We start from the raw sequence: 22,065 nt of genomic DNA on the forward strand, positions 1-22,065 counted from the left end.
AATCTGTCCTAGTGAGCTAAACAAAGCACATAGGTAATCAGACAGTGGGTAAAAGGTAGGTGTATGTCTCTGTATTGTAATATTACCTATATCTGTCAAGTTAGAAAACATATCAGTTTTAAATTAATGCTTTTTCTGGATGTCAGCCAATTCCTCTTATAATCTTTTTTCTCTTCTTTTACCATTTCAGTTATTCGGGTGTTTCCTAGCCTGGGAGACACGAAATGTCAGCATCCCTGCTTTGAATGATAGCAAGTACATCGGAATGAGTGTATACAATGTGGGGATAATGTGCATTATTGGTGCTGCTGTTTCATTCCTTACTCGGGACCAACCCAATGTGCAGTTCTGCATCGTTGCTTTAGTAATAATATTCTGCAGCACCATTACTCTCTGCCTTGTGTTTGTACCTAAGGTAGGTGAATTTGTTCAGCATGGGTCTGGATTTTTTCCCTTCTGTTTTGTAATTGTGATTTACTATGTAAAAGTCCATTGCCTTTTCAAGTACAGGGGATGCGTGTGAATTCTGAACCAAGCCCATCTATAATCTCTTGAGATCTTGAGAGGAAGAGCAAAGCTTCATGCAAAAGTGGAATATGTAAAGTTACAGGAATGTGAATACACACGTTCCTAATGCCTATATCTTTACTGAACCTGTGACTGGGGATACAAAGGCTGTTTTCTGTAATTTCAATTGAATAGTTTCCATTTCCAACTTTTAGGAACTTTTGGAAAGGATGGTAAGTAAGCGGAGATTCAGAAGAGACAGGTTCAGCTGTCTACTCTGCCGCGTTTCTTATGTACCCTGAGCAAGATAATCAGGATCTCTGCTTCTATATCTACAAAACAATAAGAACTTTTTAGTTCACTGCCATGCTGTAAGGTCAGCTATGTTGATTTCTCTAAGGTATTCAAGTATGGTAGTACAATAGGTTTCATCAGTACTTCAGAGGAAAACTCTATGTACACTGCAAATGCTGACACTGAAGATACATTTATTAACAGGTATATTAATGGACTACATAAGGCATAGACTGGGAAGCATATGCTTTCGTTTCTTTTTGCTCTTTTGGGCTTTGAGGATGTGTTTGTTGTGTATTGGTGGAAGAACTGAGAAGACACTTAACCACAGAGTGCTAGAACTTCATCATTTCTCTTGCAAAGTTAAGCTTTAGACATGAGTTTGACAGATCTTGAATGAAGGGAAAACTGGTTTCTACATAAGCTTACTTTAGGAAAACCTCAAGTTCCAGAGAATGTATTTGATATTTTGAAGTAAAATCTGTAATTGTATTCATTTTAAGTGACTTGCATAAACCTAGCTTATCACCCCAAATCAGATGTGTATGCAGTTGGATATCTGAATCTGTTTTTAGGTTTTTCAAATGAGCATTGCTAAAAAGTTTGTGACTCTAGTCCATGTTCAATCAATGTATTGAGAAAATTATAGTGAATAAGTTCTAGTGCTAAGTGGCATCCCTGGTGATGGTTCTACCAGGCAGACCCAGAACTATATGTGTAAAGGGAACAAGCTAATAAATGTATCTCAAAGTGTTCCCTCTGAAAGAAATAAGAAGCACAGACTAGCAATAAAAGCTGACTTCTGATGTGCAAAAAAGCAGAGTAATTTGTTCTCCAGGCACAACTAACCAGGTTGTTTTTACAAGTTCTGCAATTCACTTCTCAAATATTAAAAAGTTGTACATTTATAGTCATATTTTTATTCTGGGTCTTGGGGAAGAATCACAATTTCATTCTAAATTAAGGGAACATTCACCAACACAGCAGTGGAGAGTACTTCAAAATCCTGAAGGATTTAAGTGTGTAAGCTGTATGAAAACACGTATTAAAACTCTGATGCCAAAAATACCTCCACAGAATGTCAGAACTCCCTTCAAAGAGAAAACATTATTAATGCTGTGACATGATCTTCTGCCCCTTTGCTTTCATACTCCTTTGCCCATCCCTCTTTGCTGCTGCCACAGCCTTTGAAATGACTTTTCTGTTTCCTTTTTTAACCCCTTCATTTGCTGTTGTAAACCCCAATTACCCTGCTCTCATTTTTCCTCTCAGCACTTTCTACTCAAATTACAAACATGAGCCTTCTAGCGTGAAGTACTTCCTCCCATTCCATGTGTTGTCAGGTTTCCAAATGCTTAGCTATTTTGCATTAAAAAGCATCACTGGATGAGGTAGAAGAAAAGAGGTTGAAGCAGGAACTGGAATGCAGCACTTCCAGTGCCCACGTGAGTGCTTCACAGCTGGAGAGCTCCTCTTCTTGCACTCCTATATTTTGTCCTACGTTTCTTCTCGCCATGCTCTGTCACAGTTACAGGAGGTCGGCTGGCAAGCGCCCTCTCCTGTGACCTGCTCCAGGACAGGTTTCACAATAGCCTTTCTGGACGCCACAGAAGATTAGGCCTGACACCACCCAGTTTGTACACCTAGGTAAGGTGTCAGTGTGAGACAGGCATCAAATCTCTCCCCTTAACAAGTATGTCATCAATTAGTACAATTTTGGTGACACAAGGAGATTGCTGGTGTAATACGAAACCCTGTGGATCATCAAATGTGGGAGATGACAATGAACGCTTGGAAGATTGCAGTTTTCATTTATTAAACTGTGGCCAGGCAGGTGCAAGAAGTAATGTGGTTTTGGGCCAGGTGAGTACTTCTACTTCTCTGCTCTACAGGGTAAAACACATTCCTTTTAACTAATCTTCAGCAGTCTCCTGGGCCAACAGTGCTGGAATTCAGTTTTGTCCCACAGTCCTTTTATGAATCTGAATAGGCAACTATTCAACGATGTAGGCAAATTAGGAAATGAAACATGACATTTTTCCCTTACTTCTTGTCAGCTCTCCTAATCTTACTTAAGTATAACATGGCAATTGCTATACTTCTCCAGGTAAATGTCCACCTCATCCACTGCCATTTCATTCAGCACCAAGTGCCTCAGAGAAACATGAGGAAAATCCCATAGTAGAGTAAGATAGATCAGGGAAAAAATGTTCATTGCTTACTCCATTTAAAAGTATCCTGAAAACAAATGTTGGTCTCCATTATACTGCATCCTATTTAAAGTAACTGTAAACATTCTTGTTATCCCATTAAAAAATATCAGAGAATCATGGAATAGAATAATAAAATCGTTAGGCTGGAAAAGACCTTTAAGATCGTTGAGTCTAACCATTAACCTAGCACTGCCATGTCCAACGCTAAGCAATGTCCTTAAGGGCCACATCTACCCATCTTTTAAATACCCCCAGGGATGGTGACTCCACCACTTCCCTGTGCAGCCTGTTCCAATGCTTGACAGCCCTTTTGGTGAATAATTTTTTCCTAATATCCAGTGTCCAAACATTTTTAAAACTATTATAGATTTCTGGATTCAAGGATATCCTGTAGAAGGGATCTGCAGAATTCAAACATACATGATGTGTATTTTTCCTGTTAAAAGTTAACTGCTATGTCTAATTATCTTTTTAAGGACGAACACGTCTGTAGTGTTTTTCAGCATACTCATCACTTCTTTAAAAGAAGCAATCCTAATATGTATTCTGTCTTCATGAAATAACTTTTCTACATTTATCAAACTTCAATGTCCTTTCACTTTTTCTGCTTCATCCCTCTTGAGATAAAACACTGTGCTCACTTCTAATCATCCACCAAGTGCATACCTTTGTTGGCTGCAATGGCATTAACACGTTAATTCTGGCTCAGTTTCTTGTAGAGCAGCAAAGCAAAATCAGTTCTAGGGGGCCAGGATTAAAACATTAATATTCAGTGTTGGTAGCATTTTTTGTCTATTTGGCAATGACTCTATGTAGATATTCAGCCTTGACTCTGTCAGAATTGAAACTGCATAGATGTGAGGCAACAAGACACAGGTTCCACCAAATTTATGGCCAAAAAAAAAAGTTCATCTTACCTCATCCCTTGTACAATGCAAGCCAACAACATTGTCCATGGACTTTTCCATCTAATCCTAATCCACACCATGTGAATGAATTCACTAAAGCATATGTCCTTGTGGCAAAACATCCAGTTTTTTAGCTATAAACTCCCAGATGAAGATGAGTCAATAGATGGATGATGATACTTCTATCTTATATTCAGTATGAACTTAGACCATATCAAATTGCAGAGCTTTTATCTTGTAACACTTTTGCCTGCTAATTTAAGAAGCCTTGTAATTACTATTCTTCACCTTTAACTTCATTTTAATGCAGTTTTTGGTCTGGGAGTTAGACACTCCAGTCATTACAACCAGCCTAATTAGAATCAAAGATATGAGGCAAGGAAGGGCAGAGGGCTCTAGGAAGACTCAGCTGCAGCAGGTTACTCAGGGGCTTGAGCAGCTGGGTCTTGATTATCTCTAGGAGTGAACACTCCCCAGCCTCTCTGAGCATCTCTACCAGCATTTGACCCTTCCTTACAGGAGAAAAAGATCTTATGTTTACATGAAACTTCCTGTTTTTCAGTTTGTGCCTCCCTTCCTTTCATTGGGCAGTACTGAGAAGAGTCTGACTCTGTCCTCTTTACTCTCCTCCATCACATATTTATGCACATGAATAGCATCACCTGTCATTGCTTCCATCTCAAGGTTAAACAATAGTCATCCTCTGCTTGTATCATAAAGGCTCCAATCCTTTTCAGCATCTCTGTGGCACTTCACTGGGCATTCTTCAGTATACCCATGTCTCTCTTGTACTTTATTAGTGACCATCCATATCACTAATCAGTTTCCAAAGGTAATTGAGTGTGGCCTTGCAATGACATCAGTCAGCACCCTTAGTCCTCAGGGTTACACCTCATCAGGTTGCATGAACTTGTGATCAGTTGCTTTAGGTGTGCTGGGGTCTGAGATATCTGAGTGCAAGTTTTACCAATAAAGACTACTGTGAAGAAAGCATTGAGTACCTCAGCCTTCTCCACCTCCTTTATTAGCTGAAAAAGGAAATTTATCGTCTTCAAGTATCATCTTGATCTGCAGACTTGGTCTGTAAATACATACCAGGAACCAAATGCTTCAGTGTCTTATCAGTCAGATCTCTCTCTGTCAGGTCCTAAGTTAGCTCCTTACTTCATGCCACCGCAGCTGCAGAACACTTTCATGCTCTGAAGAACGAGAGGAACCAATTCTAAAATAGGACTATACCGCAAAATCTGTCTGTGCTGTGCTTACAGAATGATTGCCCCCTCTCTCTCTTCAGGCAACTCAACACCTTTGGATTTATAATGCCATGTCTATGCTTTCAGAGCAGGGGGCTCCTTTAGTTTTGTCTGTATACAAATATGTATGTATGCTGCTTGACAAGTAATCATAAATTCTGTGCTCTCTAGAGTAATCTGAGAAGGTCTCTCCTCCTTGCCAAACAGCTAGTAGCTTTTTCTCATGTCAAGGTGATGTTTTCACATTGTCACTGAGTGTTAAATCTTACTTATATTTGCTTAAATGTTTAAGGTTAACTTTTTTTAATGTGGCTTATTGAATTTATTTGGACATATTTGGTTTATTTTGGGTTACTAAAATCTAATTAAGTTTTGGTTATCTCCAGAGTGCAATCTCCCGTGAGTTCTTTCTGTTAAAATTCCTGGTTTATGCCTCTCTCTCTGCTTGAGTGTTACTTGTAACAGTAGGAAAGGAGAAATTTCAGATTAAAATGTGCTTGGGAAGAGAAGGGCTTGGTAGGTTGTTTTTTTCTCAAGGAAGGAATATATCATTGGAAAGTATAAAGATATCAATGAAGGAGATAAATATGTTTGATCAAATATTAAAATACATTTTTAACATAATTAAAATCCAGTTAAATATATTTTAAATTAGTTTTTCCTTATTTTTTTGAACACTTCCCTTTGCAATATCATTTGTTCAACGTATTTTGTAAAGTTGTTCAGAAATTGTCTCAAGTACTGCACATGGCAGGCAAAACTCACTTTCCAGAATTTCATACTTGAAACTCAAAAAGAAACTCTCAGTTTGCTTTTCAATATTTTGAGATAAAAAAGAAATAGCTTCAAAAATAAAACCATGGACAGGATTTCTTAAGGATTTTAAACCTTTCAGCTCATCACACTGAGGACAAATCCAGATGCAGCCACACAGAACAGACGATTTCAGTTCACTCAAAATCAAAAGAAAGAAGATTCAAAAACATCAACATCAGTCACCAGCGTTAATCAGACCAGCACATCCCGACTAGAAGGACTGCAGTCAGAGAACCACCGCTTGAGAATGAAAATTACAGAGGTATTATTTATTGTATATACTGCCTAGGCATTTTTTTTACTGCTTTTATTGCATTTCTGTAATCTGCTTAAATGTTGACTACTTTTTAGAGGAAAAAGTTAGCTTTCCCCATAGAAAGTATTGAAACAATAGGAAACAGTTGATTTATATGAATAGCTAATTAATACAGCAAATACTTAGCAGGTGCGATGTAAGGAAAATATACCTTAGCAAATTAAAATGAAAATTAAATTAAAATGAAGCTTCCCCTATTTATTTGTAAGAGGCAAATTACAGTGCTGCATCGTATTGATGTGCTGAGCACCACAGAGCAATAGGTCTAGGAGTGCAACCTCTACATACAAGCATAACAGAGACCCACGGCCCCAGGGGCGCTTAAAAGCTGTCTTTGTTCCTGTTTATGGCTGAGTTCAGAGTCTGCTCTTACTGTTACTTCTCAGCCTGTCTGAGAGTTTGCTCAGAAACTTGCTAGACAGATTTTTACGTCTGCTGTGAAACAGAATGACATATTTTCTTAAGGTAGAAAAGACTTTTTCTGTCATGTAAGCTGACCCTTTTGGCACAACGGTCCTGAAATTTCTTCATTCTCTTTCGAGAGAAAGGCTAAGTACATGGAGGGCGAAAATTCCATTAGAGCTATAACATGCATATTATGTCTAATTATGTCCATCTTGCTCAAGAGACCTCAAATGAAAAACTGCCCATTTTGTGAGATAAGATAAACATAACTGATCTATATTTTTCAAAAAATAACCTGTCCTTGCCTAGTCTGTGAAATATTTTCATACCTTGAAGAAAAGGTATCCTATTGCAACCATTACTTCATCCAGATCTAATGACAATTGCCTAGATAACCAAAAGGTGTTTACTCAGACTCCAAAAGCAAAAGTTCTCTCTGCTGTGTTAAAGAAACATAGTTCAGTTTTGCCAATTAAAATTATTAAAATTCCCTTGCAATTTTTAATGAAGGTTCAGTTGGCTACTGGCTATTTCATTTATCCTACTGTAGTTTTTTTCTACTAAGCCTCCTAACTCACAAGATCTCAGCCTGTGCCTTGCGAGGCTCATGATGGTGATCACAGGTAAGGCTTCAATAGATTAAATTATTAACACCCAGAACCAGTGGGTCCAAATAAGAGTTTCATTGTCAAGGTGATTTGAGGCATGCCCTACCATGGCTGGCAGCTACATCTCTGGCTTATCTACCTTGAGTTGCTATATCCCAGTTCTGTACAAAAAGAACATAAATCTAAATTCAGCACTTTTAAAATTTGCTTAAGCCGGTAGTGAGTAGGACGTACTCTGGACACCGCAATCTGGATGGCTGCTCACAGAGTGCATCCAAGATCACCATTAAGGTGCTTGTATCAGGTTACTTACTGCTGGGGCTGTGGCTGATTGAATAAAGATTGGCTCTCTGGAGAGAGCACCCTGTGTTCAGCTCAGTGCTAAAAGCTAGGGGTGTACCAACCCGCATTTGTGCTATGGCTCTTCTAGGCAGGAAACATCTGTGCTCTTCTTCCTCTCCCTGTCTTAAAGGATGCTTTTAGGGAGAGAGAAGGCTGGGATTTTTGTTTCTTCCCCCTCGTCTTATTTCCATTTTTTCCCTCTTGGAATTTGATGCCTGCAATTGCGGTTTAGTGCTATCAGATTACATATTTTAAGATACAAAAGATACAAAACACAGGGGCATTTTTCAAATCACAAAGGTATAGAGTATTCTAAACCCCAAAACTGAAAACTAGGAGTTGGATTTTCTTCAAAATTTCACACACAATGAGACACAACCAAAAAGTCTAACAAGAGTCTGTCTCTCTAAGAAAGATAAAAGGGGTAAAAATAATCTTTAGGAAAACCAGACATTCCCAGTAGTGTCGACTGCAATCATTCACATGGCTGGACATGTCCCTGATGCCATAGTTCACTTATATTCTCCTGTATGTTCAATAATTGGATTGAAGTGGTTGTAGCTATGTATGCCACATTTGTACGCATAAATAATAAATACCTGAGAGGTTTTCAGACTGGGCTTTCTAATGCCCATTTCTTTCTCATTCAGCAGTACCTCTGAATTGCTTAAACTGTCAGCTACTGAAGCGATCCTTCTCTCTCATATGCGGTACCACAGCTGAACATGGTTGGTTACTTGTAGCTTGATTTTTGGAGGTAGCATTGTAGTGCTATATGAAAACTGTTATTTGGCAGTGTGGCAATTGCATTACCAGCTGCCTTTGAGTCTAATTATAGAAAGCTATGCAGTTACTGCAGATACCTGAAGCTATGACTCCTGAATTTTTAGGGATTCTTACTCTTTCTGTTTTGCAGCTGGACAAAGACTTGGAAGAGGTCACAATGCAGCTTCAGGACACTCCTGAGAAAACAACATACATTAAGCAGAACCACTATCAGGATCTTAATGACATTCTTAGTATACGGAACTTTACAGACACCAAAGGTGAGAGTTAGTAAAATCCATTTATAGCTTAATCCACCAAGACTTTTAAGAGCAACCTTACTGGATTGGTGTCAGAGCACTTGGAGCTTGGTAAGACAGAGCTTTACATACTTTGGTTGCATTACAGAGAGCATGCAGATTCACATAATAAGCTATACGGTACCCACTGAGTAGTTACTTCTCTGTATGTACATCTTCTATTGTATACCCTGTGTGCATATGACACATGGTAAAGTGGGAAACTTTTGAAAGCATACTTGTGTTCAGGAGTCATTTTCTGTGCTGCATGGAGGGAGGAAAGTCACAGAATGTTTCAGATTTTATGAGAATTAATCAAGCCAGCCTTCAGCAGTAGGAAGCCCCATTTAATATGTGCTTGTCTGAGTAGGACGTTCAAATCCTGCTTTTGGACACTGCTATCAAGCACATAGAAGAGAAGCATGTAAATATTTCAGTGCTGATTTGGACTCTAAATGTAGAATTGAAGGCACTCATGTACGAAAATTCTTCCCTAGGAACTGATAAAAAAAGGATTTCATGATGACTGTAGTATTCCTAAGTTGTTTCTACTGTGTCTTTTGCATTGCTCCCTGAAGAAATACATGTGAAAGAATTGCTTCCATTAAAGTTATTTCACTTTTGGGAAGCAATAAGATCTGGTGCATAGTGCAATAAAGTGGAAGCCAGGACACCCAGCTTCTATTTCTGACTCTAGAATGGATCTACTTTGTGACTTTTGGCAAATTACTTTGTACAGCTGAATATGACTATGGTGTGTGAAAAACGAGTTGCCCTATGTTGGAAAGTCATAGACTTGTGTATTTGTTGCAATGCTAGGCTCAGGCTTCCTACTGATGTGCAGTGTAAGCTTCCGTAAGGAGTACAGAAGCTACTCCTGTAAATATAGCTGCTGAAGAATAATTTTAGAACAACAGCAACAGTTCATAAATGCTTTTGAAATATACTGAAATTTGGGTTGGATAAGGTTACTTTTTCTTCTGCCTTTTGTTTTAGCCTGAGTATAAACTTGGTTGTGTAACTCGTGGCAAAAAAAAGGGAGGGAAGAGCTCCACAGACTTCCCGGTGTCCTTTTTAAAATTAAAAAACAGAAGGGGGAGAAGGGGAAAAAGGAAAATGTAAATAGCTGCTGGAGGCGTGCGATTATTGGGCTGAGATCAGCAGCAAGAACTAACATCAGTGAGTGGGATGAGGCAGTTTTACCAAGTGTTTGAAAGGAACACATAGAATGTTCCACTCATGTCAGATGCTGCAGGGAAAACGATAAATCATGAATAATATTTCAATCAGAAAAGGTACACTGCATTGTGCCAAATGCCCATCTGAGTTTTGGTATGAGAAATAAAAAATATTCTCAAGAGATACGCTGGGTATAAATTTAGGATGGGATGCTTCTCACAGCAGGTTGCACTCCATTAGTAGTAGGATGCTGGCAAAGAAATCAAGGAGAAAAGATAACCTTTCTGCACTTACTTGTGGCTATATCTACAAAAGACATTGATACCTAACTGCTGCTTTATGTAGCAGCATCCAAGATTACCTGTGTTCCTCGGTTTCCCCCGGTACAGTTCCCTAACTTCTACATTTCTCCTGCAGCGTATATATTTAAAATCACCTGTATGTACAGAGCCTTAGTGTACAGAGTAGCTTGGAACTATGTACTATTGGCATCTACAAGGTAGATGTTCTTCTGAAGTTGCTGGACAGCGTTTCCTGAATGGACCTACCACATAAAGCTCTGCACAAAACAGAAGGGAAGGAAAAGAAGAATGTTTTCGCTTGGCCATCTTTATATTGAATAGGTTACAGCATCCATTCACCTGGGAATGAGGAAGACCTGGATCCTGATTTGCAGCAGGTGTTTGAAGCTTGGTCCAACACCTGGTGGCGAATGCGCCAAGCATGAGTATTATGGAGTATCATGATCCTGACCCAAGTGACATCAAATAGTCATACTTCCAGGCTCTGAGCCATCATGTTCAACAACCTTTGTTAACCTTTCTCTGTCCTTCCATTTCTGTTTCTTCTGCCTCTGGTTTTCTCTCTTTCCATGTTTCCCCATCCCCTACCTACATGTCTGAATCTTCCCTGTATTTCTCTCACTGCATTCGTTCCCAACAGTCAACCTATGTGCTTAATTTAAATTTGCCATTCCAATCAAAATAACAAGGCTTTGGAGAATTCATGCTGCTGAGTCACTGCTGCTTCTGTGCAGATGCAAACAGACATCACTTAAATGGTACTTAAAAAAATTCTGGCGCTTACGGCTACAGGAAAGCTAATTCTGACTGACATAACTATGCTTTCTGTAGCTATGTATTTCATGTAACTTTCTGCAAATGAAAGTACCAAACCTTGAAATTATGCATCCCTGACGATACTTGAGTGAAGCTTCAGAATTCTAAATCATTTACTAGCATGACCTAGAAGTGACCATGTCTCTCACCTCCATCATGCAAGTCCAATGTCATTTTTAAGGTGATGACAAGGTCTGTGCCTACCTTGGACCTTGTAAAAAATGTGAGCTGAGAGAGAGGGAGAAGGACAGTGAAGAGAGATGTTAAAAATAGCAGCTGACTTGGAACTAAAACTCATAGCAGGTCATTTCCCACATTTCCATTGTGGACATGGCCGAGTGTTACGTCAATCTTCTTTATAAAATACCTTGCCGTCCTGAGGGAGTTCACATAGAGAACGTAATGTGGTGTCTCCCCATCACTACTGCTTGCACAAATTCAGGGCGCTGTAGTTGAGAGAACAGGTAATAACACAGGACTTATGCAATGTATCTCAAAAAAGGCCTAATCAAACTTTAATGTCCTAGTATACTTCAGTAGGTTTCTGATCTGTAAAAATTGTCCAGAGTTAAAATTTCTAAACTCCTATAGCCTAATGCCAAAGGAGATTATTTGATTCTTGCATTCCTTCCCCACCACCCTCATTTATATCAAATATAGATTTAGGATACAAAAGCAAAATTACTTTAGCCAAAATAGATAGACACAGCTGTGCACTCCCATAACTGCCTGACCTCAGGCAAAGTTTCATAACATTGGAGTTCCTGGTTAGTTATTAAGAGAAAAGCTCCTGGTGTAGCTCAGGAGCTCTTTGCTGGCATAGGTACTCCTTCTTTACAGCGCAGTTCAGTACCTCTCATTTAAAGAGAGATTATATGAGACACTCATCTCTTGTTCACAAACATGTAATGTCTCTGAGACATCTGCAGCAATTGGCTATGTAAGAAAAGCAATTAGGAAAAGTCATTTGTAATTTATGGTTTGATTGCTTTTTTTTTCATGCAGGCTTTTGTCTGCACTGTAGATAGCTCTGTGTGGTCAAGCAGTTCTCAGTGTGCTTCAAGGACTATGGCTCTGGGACCTCAAATGGCTTCCCCGGTTGAAATTAAGAGGACATCCCCTTAATTTCATTTGATACCTTCCTCAGGTGATTTTGAGTCACTGTGTCTAGTAGTGACCTCAGCTTTGTGCACAGCACAACATTAGCTTCTCTCCTGGCTTGCCGTTTCAGGATCTGGTCACCTTGCTGGGTCAACCAGCCTGGGTTTGGGACAGGGATGGGCTGCGGGTGAGACCCATGCTTGGCTTGGGCTGTTCCTGTAACTGGCAGTGCTGTTCAGCAAGGAGAGCCAAGCTTGGAGACTCAGCTGAGTTTTCCAGGCTGACATTTGGAAAAAGGAGGAGAAATGCTTGTAACTGTGATGCTGTGTAAAGAGGAAGGTTGTGCCGCACAGCTCCAGGGAAGAAATATCCTGCAACAGGCACAAACCGGAGCTTCCCAAAAGGGCTCCCTGCACCCATGTAACTGGGGTGCCAGAAACAGGAGAGACATCGTGAAGGTAGAAGTTATTTATACTATGCAAGTTCCTACAGAGATAAAAGTTAATGAGGATGAAATTACAGAGGGGAGTTGCTATGTGGTTGGGGGGAGGGTGGGGGGTGGCTAATTTTGCTACACTTGAAATCTTACAATCTTTCTCTATTTTACTCCTGTTTGATATTTTATTACATGAAATTCTATGTGAATGATTCACAGATTGCAAGAGTTTCATATAAAGCCAAGCTTAGAAGAAATCCTGCAGGAGAATCTCCATTTATTTCTACCTTCGCCAGTACTTTTCAGAGTAACATATTAGGAAAATTAATGAATGACAGCCATCCTATGGAAAGTACATAAGAAACAGGAGACAGCCTTCCAATAGTCACCACTTATGAACAAACCCTTTTGGCAAGTTCTCTCTCCGCAGGTACCCCAGCTTGCTCAGAAAACCTTTTCTGTTTTGAGCTAGAAAAGAGTCTCTACTCCTTGCTGTAAATGGACCGAGAGCATTCACCTGCATGTCAGATATGCCTACAAACTGTCAGTCGTCACCCCACTCCAATGTTTCTTAGTGTTAGTTTTTCCCCATGTAAAAGCAGCTCAAAGAAAAACAGATTTCAAAGGCATGTTGCTTGAAAATGCGAAGCAAAACAGAGTTCATCTGTGATAGAGCAGGGAAATATTACTTCTATGAAGTTAGTGTGAGTCACGCATTAAGTTTGAGGTTGAAACCATAGATTCAAGTGAAAAACTTTCAGAAATAGGTGTACAAGACTTTAAAGGAATGCTGTTTTAAAGAAAGTATATAGTTCATTATATCCTTTGTATAGAGAGATATATAAAGATATGTATATGAGTTTCTATGAAGCCCAGCAAATGGATCACAGTCCTGAAATTGGAGCTTATTTCTGTTTCAACAGGGAGACCAAACAGCTAGAAGTTCAGTGCCTGCCCTTCCTTGCACAGAAATTAGTCTGTAGTTAAGAGACTTTCTTCTGATTTAAAGTAGTATAAATCAGAGGAGATTACTTGCTTTTCTTTTAAAAAAGTCTTCCTTTCAAAGCATAGCTATCAGAAGTCATGTTTTAGACTGCCTGGTGCTGTGAGCTTAGTTCAGGATAAATTTTTCTGATACACCCAGCAGACAACATGATCATTTTAATTTTTCTTTTTGTTTTACTTTCTTTTCAGCCTGTTCACATAAAAAGCAGAAACTGGCTGGTCTTGTTTTATGGTCCAAACAACAGAAGTGTGAAAAATTACAGTATATTTTAAAAATCTACCTTTAGCTTTAAAGTTTCCTGACTTCTTCAGTAAATCAGCAAGGTTATCTCTGCCAGCTCTTATAAGTCATTATTAAACTACACTTGCTTCTTTGTGGAGCATAAAATACACTTTCTAGCAAAGTGGAATTGAAAGATGTGGGGTGAAGAGCAGTTCTGCCATCGGGTCATAAGCCATTGGAGCTATATTGCCACTAAAAATGTAATGATGAAGATGTTCAATAAAGCCGCAGTGTACAAACATCAACAAAACAAGCTTCTAGGTAAAGAAATACAGTCCCTAAAACCTTGGGAGAAATTGCAGCAGTGGTAGTCACCTGGTGTTTTCTGCCTGCAGCTGAGCAGGAGTCATTAAAATGCACGACACATCTCTTCCAGCCCAGGTAATTTTGACAGGGCCAGGTTGCAGAGCAATTATACCCACAGCAGCTCTGAAGAAAGCATCACCCCTGGCAGAGGGAGAGGCAGCAGCTGGGAGCAGTGACCTCCTCACTGAGCCTCTCCACAGCCAGCGTCCAATGTGCTCTTGCAGCCCGGAGCTTTGTAGTTGGGAGTTGTTTCTCTGCTGCAGGTAGGCAGAGGTCCCATGCCAAAACCTTCTGGCTCTCACTGACAACTGGGCAGCGGGTGGTGTTTCCTAATGAAGCCATCAGTGAGTGCCACAGGGCCCTCGAGATCTATTTGTCTTTTCTCCCCCCAATGGTTTCCTGAATGGAAAGTGCTCAGGCATCACTTATGCGGGCTTCTGAGTTCTGGTTTGAGGTCTACGAAGGTGAAAATTACTTAGGAAGTGCTTCTGGCTAATGTAAATTCAATTTTGAAGGTAGTTAGATCATCTCAGTGCAACTTATGCACTGGCGGATAGTGCCTAAGAATGAAGGGCATTTTTCAAGTGGATACTTAAAGGACAGAGGAATAAAAGATGGTGAATTACTGAAAGCAATGCTACACTTTCCAGGGGAAACTAGGACCTCAGATGCTTACTGTTACCCTTACTTTATTTTCTTTCAGTTCTTCATGTATATAAAATCGGTTTCCTCCATCCTTAAGTTTTTGAAGTGCATATGGTGATAGTGTTTTTTCTTCAAGCTCCAGCTCCTGGAAGCATATGACTAAGTGAAAACCTTGCTCTTCATTATTTAAATGAAAGGTAAATGAAAAAAGAAAAAAAAAAGGAAAAAAAAAAGAAAAAATAAAGGAAAAAAAAAGGATGGTGGGGGGGAAGATATTCTAATTTCCATAGCTACAGAATAAAAATCTAACAACTCTCCCAAAGAGCTTAACAAATAAGAATTACCCAACTTTTTTGTATTTTGAAAGAAGCAAAGGAAAAGGGAAAAAATCTCAACATTGTGGCAGTTTTATGTGGATTTTGTCTGTATTTTTTTAACCTGGAACATTAAAACTTGTATATGGTAACCTTGTATACAGAAATGTATACACTGTATTAAGGGAGAATCATCTGCAGGAGTGATAGGAAAGGGTCTATTAAGAATAACACACAGTGATGTATGGGCAGTTGGTGTTGAGGGGTGAGTAGGCAGAGAATAGATTATTTCTGTTCTACTTTAAACTAAATCCCCCACCGTTTTGACAGGCACCACCTCCTTCTCTCTCTCTCTCTCTCACAGCACAACTGAAAGCAGAAGAATGTCCCCTTTAGGGACATACAACATACATTAAGATACGAAAGTACAGATTCCCAAAGCCCAACAGTTGCATATTCCAGTCATTTGATGAAGAATTGTGTCTTCAGTGGCTTTGTAAAAGTTAAATTCCTTATCTTGGCCAAAGGAGTTGGAACCCTAAACCAGTTAAATAATAGACCTTTTCCATCCCTAATTACAAAGATTACTCAATTTTTAACTTTAATCTATATTATCAAGTCAGCAGTTTTCACTGTCTGCTTAGATGACCTCAGGATCGAACGCTGGTTTTAATCATGGAAGTAAAAAGTATTCTTTTCTGTGTGTCTGTTTATAGACATCACAAGGCTTTTATGCAAATGTCAAGCTCAATATACATAGAAATGCAATATATGGAAAATAAAAACTGAACTCTTGTGACAGCAAATGCCACACCAGCAAACTTCAGGCTGCCCTGAGATGATAGACTTCATTGCTTATCTTAGCCACTGTCAGATTTTACTCTTTGCTCTCCTCCCTTCGCATCTAACCCATCATTGCATCCTGTCCTATCTTCCTTTTAAGCACGCTTCTTGCTGCAGCTGAATTCCTTGCCTCTCTTTTACTGCCGTTTTCTTGCCCCAACAGAAGCAGCTTCATGTGCTCTGGTCACCTCCTTTCTCACCCAGACCCTTGTCTACCATACAACACAAGAGAAAAATCATCTTTCCTGCTCTTCTGAGCTGTATCGACCCCTTTGTCTGTGCATTTTTGCATTCTCATCTATTCACTTCTTTCCAAGTTGCTTGTTAGATTTTTCACAGCAGAAAGTGGATGCTACAAAATAGTGCCAAGGCATGGTGGGAGGGCAACTATACATGTTGGAGTTAGCCCTCAAAACATTCCTGTTTCTGCTTCCAGCTTCTTTCCTCACTCTTAGTTTCTGCTGGGTTTTTGTCCCACCAGCATCCTTACTGTGCTTGTTGATAATGTAAATATTCCTAGTGTGCTGGCACCTGAGCTTTATCTGGGGCTTCTGAGCATTAGTAGAACAGAAAAGCAACTTAAGCCTTCAAAATGCACTGCTGTTTTCATTTTCTCTTCAATATTTTCCTGCTTTCCCCCCTCATACCCCTTTTTACACTCAAAGCCTCCAGTGTCCTTTTCCAGTTGTTACCTTTGAGTCCTCTTCCATGCTCCCTTAATGCCTGCAGCAATCACTGTTTCTCTGTGTGTGTGGCAAACAACTGCCGGAGATGGATTTGGAGCTGCTCTGTAATTATTTATGAAAACTGTGCGCTGTCCTCATTACTCAGATGTTTTCCATGTGACTTTATTTGGCTTAACACAGCAGGAGACTTCAGAAAAACAGGCAGGAACAGAAAGGATCCCTGGCGAAGACAGCTGCCTTAAAATGGCTGTGTTTCGTCCGTGTTTCTCAGGGGGACCGATGCCACAGGCTTCAGCATGGCCAGCCAGGGACTCCGGGGGGAATCAAGTGAAGCTACCTACGGGGGAAACGGTGATCTTCTACGTTATCACTATGCAGGAAAGGGAACAGCAGAAGAAAGCTTAATGAAATCATTAGCTGCCCTTCCTGCAGGCAACCCATGGACCAGTGCAACTGATATGAAACATAATTCAACGCTAAATGATAGCAGATAGTTAAGTGACGGCTCTTAATTGCTTATGTGATTGCAAGGTTTTATACATCAATGAGGTTATAGTTTTTTTCTAGGAAAATACTTAAATAAGAGGTTTTTTCTTATGAAAAGTTAACAATTTTTGACTGCATGATAATATGATGGTGCAGTTACATTGATCTTTTACACAGCCTAAGACTATGTGAGAGAGCATGACAGTGCTACAGAGGTGGGCAACAAGGTTTGGTTTGTGACTTTTTTTAAAGGTGAGGGGGAAGCAAAGGAAGGACAAAGAGGTTTTGTCCCTTTTCTGTTTCTTCATGGTAGTTCCTATGAAGGAGCACATAACTGGAAGCATAAGGGTACCAAAGACTCACAGGGAAACCTGTGACTGTATTGGAACATAGACAGAAGGAGTTTACTTTGTGGCATTATGAACACCTGGGAAATTCAAAAATTAAACAATTCATCACAGTCAAGTAAAACTGAATGTATTGTCCATCCAGATGGTGAGAAAGCCATTTTGAAAAATCATCTTGATCAAAATCCACCAGCGCAATGGGGCTCATCAGACCCTTCCAGAACAAACAAAGATCCTATAGAAGACATCAACTCTCCAGAACAGTAAGTATACACTATTACATACTGGTACAGAAGAAGGCACCCCTGCTCTCTTGGGTATGCATGTGCTTGTGTATGCACACTTTCTATAGTTTTAGCCATGAATTCCATCCTGGACACCAGCTGATAAAACTTTAATTTAAATGATTACATTTCATCAAAACCCATCTTTTTCTTTCATGCATTATTATGGTAAGGCCATCACTGTTAACCCTTTCAGCCACCCCCAGCTACAGAGAGAGCCTGGACCACCATCAACAGAAGATGTGAATGGCACCTCCTGAAGCACCAGCGGGCAGCAGCATTGTGCTGTGATGCCTTCCTGCCACCAGTTCACCATCCTCACCACGTTTAGAGGATACCAGGGGCATTGAGGTGCCCCAAAGGCAAACTAACATACATCTTTTGTCTTGCCAGCAACATCCATAACATCACATCTGAAGTTTCTGTAGAGAGTTACAGGACAAGCTGTGCCAACCACCAATGTATATTAAGGAGAGGAGAGGATGTACATTTATGCACACATGTGCGGTGACTGCTGTCAACAGCCCAAGTCCTTCCACATGCCAGCCAGAGGGGTTCGTGGTGTACATAGCCATTTTGTTCTCTTTCCATCTCAAACTAACTGAGAAATAAAAACACTCTTCGGGCTTTTCAATGTTACCATGGCAGTTGGACCTGAGTTTTGGCATAGGAAAGCCTGCACCAAGTAGTTTCCCTTAGAAAAATGCTGCGGCTACAAGGAGAGGATGGCACAAAACACTTGCTAGAGTCATGGAGGGGGAAGAGAAGATTTTCTCTCCAGAAACCTATATAATAATCTCACATACTACTCTCTACCAGCTCAGCAGGACCTGCTGTGGGACAAAGCTCAGAGAAATATTGTGCTCGTTTGTCCCTGGATCAGCTGTTTCCCAATGGCAGCCTGGTTACATGGGCACCACTTCATCAGGATCTCAGCTGATAGCTGTCAGTCCCCTGTTTTGTACATGGGCACCTTAAAAGCTTATTTTAAACCAGAATAAACTAAACAAATTACTAGACTGAGTCACATGTTACATGTTACAGCAGACCTGATTTCAGATAGTAGTTACTGCTTTGTACTACCTGGTGCAGGAAAACACATGGCTTTCTAACTCTACCTTTGTGCTCCAAAAAAAAACCCCAACCCAAACCTGCACAGGAGCTAATCCACACACACACTTATGCAGCAAAAAAAAGCCCCCAGTAGCTGAAATATCTGTTTATTTCACAAAAGCAGGGCTGTCACTGACAAAGCTCTCATGACTTTATGGGGTCAACAGAGTGCTATAATGCATAGCTATTAGAAGTCTGTCTTTTTCGAGCATCATTTGTCAAAAATAATGTAGTATGAATGCAGTCTTATCCACATGTGGCCCCCTTACATTAAGAGAAGCGCTAAGAAAAACACAGACACTCAGATAATCCAGTTCTCTCAATACAGATTTAATACAGAAAAAGAAGAACATTTGGTGATAACAGAACCTCCTCTAGGCTAGTGGTAACTAGAGAAGACTGAGATTTCCTGAAGTCCTATTAAATCAAAACAGTGTCATTCAGCAGTTCCACAGCTGTGACTGTGCCAAGTCCAAGGGTCAGTGTCTCCCCTGAGAATGTGTTGGCAGTTTGGGTACCAGAGCCACACCACCCAGGACATGCCAGAGAGGAGAAGAGTGACAGTCTTCAGGACTAGGGTTTTGCGATTCCCTCTCTTTGACAAGAGATTGTCTCTTTCCAAACTTTGGGCTTTTTAAGAGCATCCATACTCACACATGTGGGTTTTTTTAATTTCTCTGGCAGCAATTCTGGCCTTCTATGGTTATTAATTTTTTGTCAAAAAAAAAAAAAACCCAAAAAAGAGGTAAAGACAATCTCCAGTTTGTGCCTCCTCTTTCTCATTTCACTGCATACATAGGGCATCTGATAGAGAGGTTGTCACACAGTCTATCAGATCTATTTCTTACTCAAGAACAGAAATCTCAAGGACATTAATCTGAAAAATATTTCCTCTTTGCCACAAACCTCTGAAAGGAGGATGCTAAGATCACAATGTGCCTGAAGAAATGTTATCTCTTTATTTGCTATAGCAAAAAGAAGCATTCCAGCTTCCTGTTATTGACAGCACCCCGGAAAGCTGACACCTTCCAGTATGACAGTTCTTGTAGAGTGCAGAAAAGCATTTGATTTGTTTTTTTTTGTTTTTTGTTTGTTTTTTTTTCATTATTCCTTACCACTAGTGCTACATTAGACTAACTGCAAGTGTGGCCTCTCATCCTACAGTTGTGTCCAAAGTGGAGACACAGGAGTATGCATACACTTTAGGCTCAGTAGCCCTGGAAGTAGTTTTAGTGTTCGTCTTAGCTTTAGTTTTAGTTTTCTTTTTCGTTTTGTTTTAGTTTTAGTTTCAAAGCACATTTGTTTCTGGGGTGTTGGTTTTAGCATCCCAATCAGAATGTGAAAAACACTTGTTTTGTGCTTGGCTCAGATTTAAAATCCTGCATCTAAAGAAATGCAGACTGTATGACTGCAGAGCAGCATTAAAGCACTAGTATAGATGATTCACAGTTCTCTTTGCATATTACTCCCTTTCCTGCTGGGCAGGACCCAGTAGGTTATCCATAGTGTTACGAAGAATTTGCCATACCTAGACAGACCATCAGAGATGAGGAGCAATATGTGGGTGCTGGCTGCTTTCTTTCCCATCCACACTGGCTATACAGTGTAAATTAACACTTCCTACAGCAGACAAAGCAGTGCTGGTGCACAGCCTCAAGCCCTGCACTGTGGTTTTCCACCATGCTTATTAGTGTACACCCTAGCCCAGTTGCATCAGCTTTTGCTTTCCCAGGAAATGCTCGGGCCCTGTTTGGGGGGAGTTTAGCTACATGGATGGAAGCTGCACTGTGCCACTTCATCTCAGGTCCTGAGAGCAGTCTGAACCAGTTCAGATAGATATAATAGTTCATTTTCCAGTAGTTTGGGGTGTCCCTCATGCAAAGTCAACTTCTTCCTCTTCCTTGAGTGTGTGACCTGCTAGGGAAGATTGGTGTGCCTTATCTGGACTCGCTACTTTAGTACCAGTTTTATCAGTGCAGTGTCCTGAGATGTTAATCAGGATACTATTTGTATTCTAGCCTGATAGTGACCTGCTTACTTATCTAAGGATCACATCAGTAAGCTTATCTGCACGATGGCCACACGAATACATTCAAAGGGATATTCTCCATGACCCTTAAAGACATTCTTCTGTGCACCTTCATTCCTGCACGTTGCCACATCTCATCAGTGACTTACATTTGGTGAATTAGTTTTTGGCACTGTTAAAATTTATACTGTTCTCATTTTAACAGCCACAATACGGTATAGTCTTCCAGATCCCTGAGTAAAGAGATGATAGATTTCTGTGGGACCCCACTAAAACCTGCCTTTTTGATAGACTGTTTCCTATGTGTGGTCATTTTTGCAACCTTCAAAGCAGTTATTGCTGTGTAACCCTCGTAATAGAAACAATCTCATGGGGTTTTTTTTGTTTGGTTGGGGTTTTTTTTAGCTAAATCTCTGCTTTTAGCAGCATATAAAGGACAGGCAAATACCCTGCTGGAACCAGTTATGTCAATTTTAGTAACCAAAAATTCTCATCAAAAAAGTTGCTTATAACTGGTTTGTTACATTACAGCCATATGCCTTGCCATGAGTATGCCTCTGTTACTCAATTTCTTCACTGAAAGTGGATCGTTTTAGTCTATCTGTGATCCTACTCAAATCTGTAATTACAATGAGGTGGATCTAGAAAGGTTAGTTTACTTGCCAGTGTTTTTTGTAGTCTTTTAGAACATGTCCAGCTTCACAGCACTTGCTAAAAATAAACATTAATGGCCTGAAGAATCGATTGAAACGATCCCTAATGCTTAGACACAATTTACATGCTCACACAGATCTTCAGATGTTTGAATGCAACAGCAATTGTTCCAGTCCCTGCACTTACCGATGGATCTCATCAGTGGTTTTGTATAGCTGTCGTGGTTTAGGCCCAATGCATAACTGAGCACCACGATGCCACAAAAAGGGCTAGTCAAAATAAAAACTGAGAGGGCTTCTCACCACTTATAAAGGTCACAGGCAAAAGACACTCATCATAAGGAATAAAAAACAAAACCATTTTAATTTGTTACCAACATCAGAGTAGAACAATGGGAGATACAACCAGATCTTAAAGTCAAAACACCTTCCCCCTTCCACTTTGCCTTGAGGTGCAGGGGGATGGGAGTGGGGGTTGCAGTCAGTTTTCACGCTATGTGCCCCTCAGGAG

General features: G+C 40.1%; 1 protein-coding gene across 1 annotated transcript in view; it reads left to right on the plus strand.

The window, feature by feature from the left end:
• GABBR2 (gamma-aminobutyric acid (GABA) B receptor, 2) overlaps positions 1-22,065 on the plus strand; it is a 251,377-nt gene that overhangs the window by 225,290 nt on the left and 4,022 nt on the right. Inside the window, exons 13-16 of the mRNA XM_010184999.1 lie at positions 191-415; positions 6,071-6,253; positions 8,579-8,708; positions 17,621-17,738. Of these exons, the coding sequence (XP_010183301.1) occupies positions 191-415; positions 6,071-6,253; positions 8,579-8,708; positions 17,621-17,738 (656 nt within the window). The remainder of the gene's footprint in view (positions 1-190; positions 416-6,070; positions 6,254-8,578; positions 8,709-17,620; positions 17,739-22,065) is intronic.

This window comes from Mesitornis unicolor, unplaced genomic scaffold (genome assembly GCF_000695765.1).
Source record: "Mesitornis unicolor isolate BGI_N332 unplaced genomic scaffold, ASM69576v1 scaffold185, whole genome shotgun sequence".
Lineage (NCBI taxonomy): Eukaryota > Metazoa > Chordata > Aves > Mesitornithiformes > Mesitornithidae > Mesitornis > Mesitornis unicolor.